At 38.5% G+C, this 12,522-nt stretch overlaps 1 protein-coding gene across 3 annotated transcripts in view; it reads left to right on the top strand.

Annotated features, from left to right (window-relative positions):
* The window catches only part of XPNPEP3 (X-prolyl aminopeptidase 3), a 73,250-nt gene that overhangs the window by 10,420 nt on the left and 50,308 nt on the right, over positions 1 to 12,522 (top strand). For 2 of the 3 annotated variants that reach the window (XM_055329289.1, XM_055329288.1), the window contains exon 2: positions 5,500 to 5,616. In XM_055329289.1, coding sequence (XP_055185264.1) covers positions 5,500 to 5,616 — 117 coding nt within the window. Of the gene's footprint in view, positions 1 to 5,499; positions 5,617 to 6,519; positions 6,668 to 12,522 lie in introns of those variants that run through there. The other variant, XM_055329291.1, reaches the window with a different exon arrangement.

Here is a 12,522-nt window from a genome sequence, read left to right as displayed (position 1 = left end):
GGTAAATACTGTTACCTTTAACATTAGTTATTAAACTTAGTCATTAGTACAGACTAATTAGCTGGAGCTCTTCAAGTGTGGCTGCAATAATGTTTTTGTTTTTTTTTTTTTTGTTTGTTTGTTTTGAGAATTATTAGGCCAGAGGAATGGATAGGGACCAGATCATGAAGGGTGCTAAACTAGGGTTTGAAGTGCATTCTGAACGATAGAAAATTGTAGGTATATAGTGTTAGTATGGAAGGCTGGAAAGTTAAGGACAGATCCTGAATGTAAACCTGAGTTGGGGGGGGTGCCTGGGTGGCTCTGGTCAGTTAAGCATCCAACTCTTGTTTTTGATTATGCATCTGCCTTGGGCTCAGGTAATGATCCCAGGGTCCTGAGAATCGAGGTCCTGAGAATAGGGCTCCCTGCTTAGCAGGGAGTCTGCTTTTCCTTCTCCCTCTGCCTGCTGCTCCCCCTACTTGTGTGTGTTCTCTTTCCCTCTCAAATGAATGAATAAAATCTTCTAAAAACAAAAAACACCCTGAGTTGGTTGACAACACCTTTGAGGACACTGAAGCAAAGGACTGAAGGGATCACTTTGGAAATAGTATAGCTGTAGAGGATGAATTAAAGAAGAAAGGTAAGATCCAAGAAAGGCAGACCATTTAGGAGATGTAGTCAGGTGAATTGAGGAGGGTCTATATTAAGGAAATGGTCTTACTTTGAATCGAATTGGATCTTAGAAATAGGACTTGACATACCAGTTTTGCTACCAAGTAATTATGTGATATTGGGCAAAAAAAATTCTGTTTACTTAAATGTAGGTGAAAGTATTGTTTATTTGCATCTGTCAGATTTAAGGTTACTATGGTAAGAAGTGGTCCAAAATAGAAGGATTGGGTATTCTAGTATTTTTGCATTTGAACATTAAAAAAAGAGAGGGAGAATTGGTTAACTTTTTACATTCAGTTATTTTACTGCCAAATAGGATAGTCCAGTGGTTATGGGCTCTACAAATAGATTGTTCAAATCCTAGTTCTGTCTGCAGTAATTATTCATCTTGGGCAAGTTTCTTAACCTTCCTATGTATCTTTTTTTTCATCTTTAAATGGGCAGTATTATAATAACATCTACCTCAAACATAACATGCTACTATTTGTCTAAAGAAGAGGATACCAATAAATAGATGTGATTTCAACAAAAAAGTGGTGAGACTGGATGTCTCAAGGAAGGGGTACAGGGTGACTTTGGGACAGATGTGGGAGGAAGGCTTTTTTCTATAAATCTATATCATCAAAGATGCTGGGATTTGGGGCAGGCCCAGTGGCCCAGTGGTTTAGTGCTGCCTTCAACCCAGAGCATGATCCTGGAGACCTGGGATCGGTCCCATGTCAGGCTTCCTGCATGGAGCCTGCTTCTCCCTCTGCCTGTGTCTCCGCCTCTCTATCTCATCTTAAAAAAAAAAAGATGCTGGGATTTGAAAATATTAAATATACCATGCCTCTACTAATTTGTTGTAATAAGGAAAAACGGTGCTGCATCCTATATTGTGTAAGCTTTGAAGAGTTTACTTACAGGTGAAAAAAGCTCAGGTAGTTCTGCTGAACTCCAAATTGTATTCCTTTTTGTCATAACACTGCATCCCAGTCACTCCACCAACATGATCCTTTACACGGACAACCCATTATCGTCTCTTCCTCATGCCTTCACTATTTTCAAAAACACAAATGACAGGGGTACCTGGGTAGCTCTGTTGGCTAAACATCTGCCTTCAGCTCAGGTCATGATTTCAGGGTTCTAGGATCAAGCCCCATGTCAGGCTCTCTGCTCACAGGGAACCTGCTTTTCTCTTTCTCCGTGCTTATGCTCTCTCTTGCTATCTCTTTTACGTGCTATGTCTCTCTCAAAATCTTGAAAAAAAAATAATGTCAAAGATCAAATAAATTTTTTAAAAAGGGGGGAAAGACTACTATGCGTTGGAGATGGTCATTTCTGCAGATATTTGCAAGTAACTATAGCTGATGTTTCGTTGAGACAGAGGTTGGTCTCAGGATCCCTTTATGGTCTTAAAAATTATTGAGCATCCTCGCATCTCTCTTCCAAACTAGAGCTTCCCTCAGTACAGAGAGTGTTTTAGTGCAGTGTTTTCCAATGGCAAGTTGTAATCGTAGTAGGTCATGGTATTAGTTTCCTGAGGCTGCCATAACAAATCACCACAAACATAGTGGCTTAAGATAATAGAATTCTCTTACAGTTCTGGAGGCCAGAGGTCTGAAACCAAGTGTCAGCAGAGCTGTATTCCTTCCAAAGGCTCTAAGAAAGAATCTTTTCTTTACCTCTTTAGTTTCTAGTAGCGGGTGTTCTTTGGACTGTGGCCACATCACTCTAATCGCTGCCTCCATGGTCCCATTACTTCCTCCTCTTCTGTTTTCTAGTCTGTTTCAAATCTCTCTGCATTTCTCTTATAAGAGCATTTGTCATTGAATTGAGGGCCTACCCAGGTGACCAGGATGATCTCCTCATTTCAGGATCCTTAATTACATCTGCAAAGACCCCTTTTCCAAATAAATTAACTGTCACAGGTTCTGGAGATTAAGACATGGACATATCTTTTGGGGGCCACCATTCAAGAAATTGCAGTAGTCGTATTACTGCAGATTACTGAAATTGCAGAAACTTTTTAATGGAATAAGGCAGACAAATATTAGGATAGTATTGTAATTTTTTAAAAAAGATTTTATGTATTTGAGAGAGAGAGTAGGAGGTGAAACAGAGGGAGAGGGACAAGCAGACTTTGCACCAAGTGGGGAGCCAGCCAGATGCAGAGCTCAATCCCATGATCCTGAGATCACAACCTGAGCCGAAATCAAGAGTCAGACACTCAAGCCGACTGAACCATCCAGGTGCCCCTAGTGAAATTTTTATCCATATCGTATTTATACTTCTGTGTATACTAGGTTACCATGTAAAATATATTTCTTACTGTGGATCTTGGTTTTAAAAGTTTGAAAGCCACTATAATATAACTTATTTCACAGGTAAAGAAATCGTGCAAAGGAATTATGTAACTGGTCAAGATCATGTAGATCATAGAACTGGCACTTTTTTCTGCTATACTATGCTACCTTTAACTCTTTGTCTTAGATTGCCTTTCTGAGTGCATACTTACTTCCTTCATTTTTCTCTATGCTTAACTCATATTTTTTTTTTTACTTCTTATGAAAATTTCAAACGTGTACAAACAGTCATCAACTCATGGCCAGTCTTTTTTCATCCAAATCTTCTTTTATCCTCTCTCCCCAATCCACACACACTCCTGTGTTATTTTGTGAAAAATCTGTTTATATCACTTCATCTGTAAATATTTCAGTTTATAGCTCTAAAAGGTAAGATTCTTCCTCTTTGACACAACCACAACACTATTACCCCACCTTAAAGAAGTAAACATTACTTCCATAATACTGTCAAATATGCAATTATTATCCAATTTCCAATTTTTTCATAAATGTAATAAACTGTGAGGGAATACTTGTTTTAAAATTTGTTGCTTGAATCAGGATCCATATAAGTAAGATTCACATATTACAAAAGGTTGATAAAGGTTTTAAGATTTTCTTAATATACAGATTCCTCCTCTATCTCTTACCACCCCTACCTGCCATAAAGTTTATGTGGAAGAAACAGAGTTGTTTGTCCTGTAGTGTTTCTCATGTCAGGACTTTGTTGATTGCATCTTTATATTGTCTTCTAGCAAGTTCCTCCATTTCTGTAAATTGCTTGCCTTATCTTTGTTAAGCTTTCAGTGTATATAGACTGGGCATATTCCCTAAGGTGTATTCTGTACATTTTCTAAAGCTAAATTGCAGGAAATACTTGTTTTTCCTTTTTCTCTTTTTTCACTCTTCTGAACTGTATTTTCATTCTGCCTAGAAACCTTTATCATTTTGTCTTAATTATCCAAGAAGCCACAATTTTTTTCAATAACCTTCAGTTAAGACTTCTAGCTCATCGGTATCCCTGGGTGGCGCAGTGGTTTGGCACCTGCCTTTGGTCCAGGGCGCGATCCTGGAGACCCAGGATCGAATCTCACGTCAGGCTCCCAGTGCATGGAGCCTGCTTCTCCCTCTGCCTGTGTCTTTGCCTCTCTCTCTCTCTCTCTCTCTCTCTCTCTCTCTCTCTCTCTCTGTGTGTGTCTCATGAATAAATAAATTTCATCTTCCTCCAGCAACATTGACCTGAAATTCTCCCTTCCCTCTACTACATGCAGACAGACACAGATGCACACACATGCAAACACACACAGTACTTTCTATGCCTTCCCTTTCATGATCTCATTCATGACACCTTCCACCCCATTTCTCTTTCACTTGACTTTTTTTTTTTTTTAAGATTTTATCTTTTAGTAATCTCTGTACCCAACATGGGGCTCTTAATTACAGCCTGGAGATTGAGTCGCATGTTCTACCAACAGCCAGTCAGATGTCCTTCGCTTGTCTAATTCTTCTCAGAGTAGACATCCTCAACTTCTACAGTCCTACACCAACACCTTTTTGTGTTCCCCAGTGCTCTGTGTGCCTCTCTTTTTCTTTATACCCATCCTACAACATTTTATTAGTCTCTGTGCTCTCAAAAAGCCTTGTGAATGAATCCACCATGGCATTCACCATATAGTGTTATAATGTCATTTTGTCTTACCTCCACTAGACCGTATATTCTTTAAAGGCCACAGGGATCCCTGGGTGGTGCAGCGGTTTAGCGCCTGCCTTTGGCCCAGGGCATAATCCTGGAGTCCTGGGATCGAATCCCACATCGGGCTACCTGCATGGAGCCTGCTTTTCTCTCTGCCTGTGTCTCTGCCTCTCTCTCTCTCTCTCTCTCTCTCTCTCTCTCTGTCTCTCATGAATAAATAAAATAAAATCTAAAAAAAAAAAAAAGGCCACAGCAAATAGTCTTCATTCTTATGTCTTTTTCTTGGATGTGTTCCAGTCACATGCTTAAATCTTGTTGAATGAATACTAAAATGGTGTTTGTTGCATACCATCATTAAGCATTTTTCATACATTATTTAACCTAACTCTTAACATTTCCAGGTTTAAATGAGATAGCATGTGCATATTTTCTCATACTTCACATATTGTCAATAAAAATGTTAGTTCTCTTTTTCTGAATTTTAGGACACAACTTTATACTATCTCTTAATATACCCTAACCCCTTCCTTGCTTTTGTTGTTGCCTTTCTTCTGTTCCCCTAGTTCCTTATTCATATCACAGTCATACTTTATGTGTATATACCTCTATTATACTGCAGTAGACTGAAGTTGCTAAGGGTAAAAATGATCTCATTTCCTTATTCCTAGGGCCCAACACAGGCAGAGGAAGGGCCATATAAATTTTGAAGGAGGTACTAAAATGCACTTTTCTAAAGCATCCCAACTGCTGGAGATAGATAAATGTATATATACTCTGAGGACTTTCTAGATTACTGTTCCATTTCACTTTCTTTTATTTTTCCTTCAGGATGCATGTCATGTTCTCAGCGAAGGTTCTCCCTCCAGCCCATCCCAGAGAAGAGAATTCCAAACCGGTACTTAGGCCAGCCCAGCCCCTTTACACACCCACACCTCCTCAGACCAGGTAAACTCTTTTCACTATAATAACTATCCCTCTCTTTAGATGCTTTATTCAGAACTGTGCTATCCAATAGAATTTTTTGCAGTGATATAAAAAAAATCTCGATCTGTGCTACCCAGTACAGTAGCCACTAGCCACAAGTAGCTATTGTATACTTAGAATGTTGCTGGTGCAACTCAGGAACTAAATGTTTTATTTTTATTTCAGTTAACTTAATTTTAAGCTTAGAAAGGTACATGTAGCTACTGATACTGTGTTGATGGCACTATGTTGGGCACAAATATGATAAGCCTTACAATTCAGAATTACCATTGAAAAGTATATGTTTCCAAATACTTTAGAAGAAAAGTTACATTACTTACTAAGACATGGTTGCTAGAACTGTATTCAGAAAATTGATTCCTTGTGAACTGGTTTGTTAAAGACATTTTAGAAAACATGTTTTCTTGCGGCGCCTCGCTGGCTCAGTCAGTGGAGCATTAGACTCTTGATCTCAGGGTTGTGAGTTTGAGCCCCATGTTGGGCATGGAGCTGAAAGGAAGAAAGAGAGAGAGAAAGAAAAAAAAGAAAATATGTTTTTCTTGAGAGTATTAAATGCTCATTTTGTTTAACAAACATATTGCTATACAGATTACATTAGATTTCCAGATTTGATTTTCACAGCTTTGAGAGGTGATAACAATGATAAAAAGGCAGTTAAGGGGTGAACTGCGGTGAATGAATACCATCCCAAAGATGTAGGTAGGGCAAAACCAAATTATTTGTAGAAAAAGCGGTCAGGTTTTCAAGGGAAGTTAATTATTGCTTCTCCATGGGAAGTTAAATCTGTATTTACTATCTAAGCATATATACTAATAATCTAAATTACCTTTAGAAATATGTTGCTCTTTCACTATCTCCACTCAGTGAATGATACCAGTGTGTCTCTCAGTGAGGGCTTCCTTTCACTGATTCTTCATCAGACTGGAATTTCTGCTGGGAAATCGGCTGAGACTCAGGAAATGCAGCTCACCACTGAAACACACAAGAAATCAGAGTTTTTCAAAGCTGTAAGGTAAGCTTATTAGCAATCCAGTTAGTATTAAGTATTTCTCTAACCTGTCAACCTACCTATAGCTTCATTTAAAAAAACAAAGTAGAATTGACATTAAGTTTTATCAGCTTTGAAAATTCTTGAATTCTCGTGGTGAGATAGTTTTACATGGTGAGCTGCATTTTCTAGGCCTTGAAACTAGTAATCATATTGTCAAGATGATGGCTTCTGTATCTAAACTCTTTGCTTTATGTGTTATGTGCATGATAACTGTATAAAAATCGTAAATGAATATACACATATACATTTTTATACATACATGTATTATATTCATATCAGCTATGGAGGAAAGAGGTTATCTTAATTTTTACTCTTCTGGACGTAGTATTTTATTTTATTTTATTTTATTTTATTTTTTATTTTTCATTCAAAGATTTTATTTATTTATTCATGAGAGTCTCAGAGAGAGAGGCAGAGACACAGGCCGAGGTAGAAGCAGGCTCCATGCAGAGAGCCCGATGTGGGACTCGATCCCAGGACTCCAGGATCACGCCCTGAGCTGAAGGCAGGTGCTCAACTGCTGAGCCACCCAGGCGTCCCTGGGCGTAGCATTTTAGACATTGGGGTAAGAAGGGATAGAAATAGATGGAATTTTAAAACAGAATCATCAGTGTTAAAGAAGCCAAGTATACTGGCTTCTGGAGGCAAAAACTATATAAGTATCCAAAGTATTAACCATTTGTTTTTCTCCACATAGATAAGGAAGTGTTAAAATTATTATGGAGTGGAGAAAATGTGGAAAAAATAAAAGGCATATAATATATATTTTTTAATTTATTTCACAGAGTCTGGAGTATAAAATTATATGATCTGTTACTTGGTTTGCTTCAAAAAGTTTCATGTTTATCATAGCAATTTTCCCAGTACTTAAAAGTTTTGGGAAATACCTCAATCCTTTCTCTAATTATTGCACAAATCTATATATATATTATAGAAAAATTAGACAATACAGGTAAAAATAATTTTTTTATAAATTACTTGTAATCCCACCACTCATAGAAAACCACTTTTGAGATTTTGGTCTATGTCTCTTTCTAGACTTATTTTTTATATAAACATATATGTGTCTGTGTGTCTGTGTGCGTGTATTACACACATGGGTACACACACTGTATACCAGTGAATTATTCCTAAAAATAAACTCTTAGAAATGAAATTAATGAGTCAGCTCTTTCTGAGTTTTTTTTTTTTTCTCTTTCTGAATTTTGAGGATCTATTTCCTCTGGATTTCTGCTGGCCATATCTACCAAATTTCCTGAAGCAAGAGTAACCTGGAAAATATTCAGCAGAATGGCTCAGAGATAAGGGAATTCTGTTCTAGCTGTGCTACTACTGCTTGAGATGGAAAGAAAAAAATCAGACTGACTTCCTCAAGATCTCCTAGTGATTTCTAAAACTTATTTCCTTAAAGAATTTATTTATTTATTTATTTATTTTTAAGTAGTTTCTATGCCCAACATGAGGCTTGAACTCACAACCCCAATATCAAGAGATGCTCTACTGCCTGAGCCAGCCAGGCACTCTCCATTTTTTTTTTTTTTTAACATTGCCATCCCAGTGCTTAGTACTGTTGTCTGTAGAGATAGAAAATGTCAGTTCATCCTCCTTGATCACTAATATGTCCACCACTTATCACCCAAGCAGGAAAAAATGATTCCATGCAAGAAGGCAAGTAGCATTCTGAACTATATAGTGTTACGAACTGTGACTTTACTTTTATAACATCTATGCAAAAAAGATAATTACATTGCTCCTGGACATTGCCATGGGAGTAGTGCTGTCATTAGCAGAGCAGCAAGGTGTTCAACTCACAAATATTGCAACTTATCAGGCAGTAGTAAGAATTACTGCCTAATGAAGCATTATTTCCAAGAATTTATATTTCTAACATGGTTACATTCCTGGACACAATTAGTTTTGTAATATGTGATATAGTTTGTGGTATTTGTAGAGTTAGGCTTGTCAGAATGACTTGTCGGACATATGCAGAACCAGTTTTTTTCTTCCAACTACAACAGTGAACAAATTGGGAAGTTTTCAGAATACAATTAAATGGCCCGCAATTTGAGGGAATGCTTTTACCATTTACCTGTTTGTCTCTTATGATCAAATATAATGGCTGAGGCTATACAGTTAATGTCAAGTATAATATTTTAAATGATGAAAAGATTGGTTCTAGAGTGGGTGCTAGATCATAATTTCTGAATCATCTTTCCTTAGAATTGTCAAAAACAATTAGGTATCCACCTTTCAGTCATAGCTGAGTTGTAGTTCTGCCTTGAGTAAGCAGTGTATTTTTATTAAGTTTTGTTAAAATAGGGCAGCCCGGGTGGCTCAGCGGTTTAGCGCCTGCCTTCAGCCCAGGGCGTGATCCTGGAGACCCAGGATCGAGTCCCACGTCAGGCTCCCTGCATGGAGCCTGCTTGTGTCTCTGCCTCTCTCTCTCTCTCTCTCTGTGTGTGTGTGTCTGTCATGAATAAATAAATAAAATCTTAAAAAAAAAAGTTTTGTTAAAATGATTCACTTCAATATCTAAAAGATTAAGATTTATTTTGTTGGGGTAAGATTTTTATAGTATTTAAATGATTCAAATATATGTCCAAGAAATGACAGACATTCAAAGTGGTCTGAATCTGCCTACACCACAGGGGGAGCTTTTTCAAAATGTACATACATACCATGATCCTCTAGACTTACGGAATCAGAATCTCAAGGGAAGGGGTTAGGCCATAGGTTTTTGAAGAGCTCCCTGGGTGCTTCTGATGCACACCACTTGCCTAATGGGTACTCATTCAGGTGGGTGCATGAGATGCCATCTAAAGCCAGATCTTTGGCCACAGGCCACGTTTTGAAGCAGAGTGTACCTTCTCCGTGCCTCTCTTACGTCCTCATCCCCAAACTCTAGTTCTTTTTTTTTTTTTAATTTTTTTAAAATTTTTTTATTTAGTTATGATAGTCACAGAGAGAGAGAGAGGCAGAGACACAGGCAGAGGGAGAAGCAAGCTCCATGCACCGGAAGCCCAACGTGGGATTCGATCCCGGGTCTCCAGGATCGCGCCCTGGGCCAAAGGCAGGCGCCAAACTGCTGCGCCACCCAGGGATCCCCCCAAATTCTAGTTCTTAAATTCATTTATATCTTTAACATCACCACCATTGCACATTTACAGAATTATGACTTTACATTTATGTAACCATTTCAAGACTCTTTATAGGTTACACCTGATGAGCAGAATACTGGTATAAAAATGTTTTATATCCTAGAGCTTTTAAATTTAAGTTCAGGGTCAGTATGCCTGGGTGGCTCAGTGGTTGAGCGTCTGCGTTCTGCTCAGAGTATGATCCCGGATGCCCAGGATTGAGTCCCACATCAGGCTTCTTGCATGGAGCCTGCTTCTCTATGTCTACCTATGTCTCTCTACCTATGTCTATGTCTATGTCTCTGCCTCTCTCTCTCTCCCTCTCTATGTCTCTCATGAATAAATAAGTAAAATCTTAAAAAAAAAAAACTAAAAAAAAATACATTTAAGTTCAGGGTCTACTTTTTTTCATAGGTATTTCACCATGAAGTCTCCCTGTGTTTTTTGTTTTTTGAAGATTGATTGATTGAGGGACGCCTGGGTAGCTCAGTGGTTGAGCATCTGCCTTTGGCTTAGGACATGATCCTGGAGTTCCAGGATCAAGTTCTGCATTGGGCTCCTGCCTGGAACCTGCTTCTCCTTCCTCTGCCTGTGTTTCTCATGAATAAATAAATAAAATCTTTAAAAAAAATTGATTGATTTGAAAGAGAGTGCCCATGTGCAAGCAGGGGGAGGGGCAGAGAGAGAGAAACTTAAAGCAGACTTAGAACTGAGTACAGAGTCCACGCGGGAGGGAGTCAGTCAATCCCACAACCCATAAGATCATGACCTGAGCTGAAACTGAAACCAAGAGTTGGAGGCTTTACCAGCTGAGCCACCCAGGCCCCCCCACCTATTTTTTAATTAATATATTTTCTTTTCTTATTTCCCCGTATACCTATGTAATTTTTTTTTTAATTTTAATTTTATTTATGATAGTCACACAGTGAGAGAGAGGCAGAGACACAGGCAGAGGGAGAAGCAGGCTCCATGCACCGGGAGCCTGATGTGGAATTCGATCCCGAGTCTCCAGGATCGCGCCCTGGGCCAAAGGCAGGCGCTAAACCGCTGCGCCACCCAGGGATCCCTACCTATGTAATTTTTAAAATAATCTCATATTCTCATTGATTGTGCACTTTCCTCTTGTCTTCATTTTCTGAAGAAGATTCTTTTTTTTTTTTAAAGATTTTATTTATTTATTCATGAAAATACACAGAGAGGAGAGAGAGAAGCAGAGACACAGGCAGAGGGAGAAGCAGGCTCCATGCAGGGAGCCCGATGTGGGACTCGATCCCAGGTCTCCAGGATCACACCCTGGGCTGCAGGCAGCACTAAACCGCTGAGCCACCAGGGCTGCCCTCTGAAGAAGATTCTAATGCAGAATAAAGACTGGAGTGTTTAGGTATATATACATTTACAGATGCATAAACCTATATATTTAACCTATATGTATGGTGTATGTTGATTATTCATTTCAAGGTACCATTATACTGATGATTAGCTTATAGAAATTCCATAAACTGCCATCTAGTAGAATTATGGTGTATTTCTCTGTTTCTTAATGCTGGAGGAAAAAAATTTGAAGTATAATAATTTTCCTCTGGTTTAAATATTGGTACATTAAAAATAAATGACTTTTCTATTTCTATTTAACCTTTGTGCATATTTCTCATTCATATTGAGAAATTCTCTGAAGTAAAAATTAGCAAGAATCTGCTCTAAACAAGAATCAGGAATCTTCTAAAGAATTGAATAATAGGGGCAGCCCTGGTGGTTTAGTAGTTTAGCGCCGCCTTTAGCCTGGGGTGTGATCCTGGAGACCCAGGATCGAGTCCCATGTCAGGCTCCCTGCATGGGGCCTGCTTCTCCCTCTGCCTGTGTCTCTGTGTCTCTCATGAATAAATAAATAAAATCTTTAAAAAAAAATTGAATAATAAAAAAACTTCTGAATCACTTAAGACTCATTCTAATTGTATCTAATATTTATATAGTAATTGCTGTTTTAAGTATCTTAACTTATCTAATCCTCCTGACAACTTTGAGAAGTAGTTGCTATTATTATTTCCATTTGACAGATGAGAAAACTGAGTCATAAAGCAGTTTGGTAGCTCTCCCCCAAGTCACTCAGTAAGTTGTTGAACCAGGATTCCAACTCAGAAAAGTCTATGAGTCCATATTTAACCACAAAACACTTGTTCCAAAAATACTATCTGGAATATTTTTTTTAAGATTTTATTTATTCATTTATGAGAGACAAAACAGAGAGAGGCAGAGACACAGGCAGAAGGAGAAGCAGGCTCCTCACCAGGAGCCCAACAGGGGACTTGATCCCCAGACCCCATCACACTGTGAGCCAAAGGCAGACATTCAAATGCTGAGCCACCCAGGTGTCCCACTATCTGGAATTTCTGAAAAGGCTATTTTTGTTTTTGTCATAAGATTTTTTTTTTTTAAGATTTTTTTTTTTTTAAGATTTATTTATTTATTTATGATAGAGAGAGAGGCAGAGACACAGGCAGAGGGAGAAGCAGGCCCCTTCCCGGCAGCCCGACTCGGGACTCCATCGAGAGACTCCAGGATCCCGCCCTGGGCCAACAGGCGCCAAACCGCTGAGCCACCCAGGGATCCCCTTGTCATAAGATTTTTAATAAGAAATTCACTTGAGGGAAGGCTTGGTATAAAAGTATTACAAGTTTAGAG

The sequence above is a fragment of the Nyctereutes procyonoides genome, unplaced genomic scaffold, assembly GCF_905146905.1.
Source record: "Nyctereutes procyonoides isolate TBG_1078 unplaced genomic scaffold, NYPRO_anot_genome, whole genome shotgun sequence".
NCBI classification, from domain to species: domain Eukaryota; kingdom Metazoa; phylum Chordata; class Mammalia; order Carnivora; family Canidae; genus Nyctereutes; species Nyctereutes procyonoides.
The sequence above is the reverse complement of the archived record's forward strand: the minus strand, read 5'-3'. Positions and strand labels throughout refer to the sequence as shown.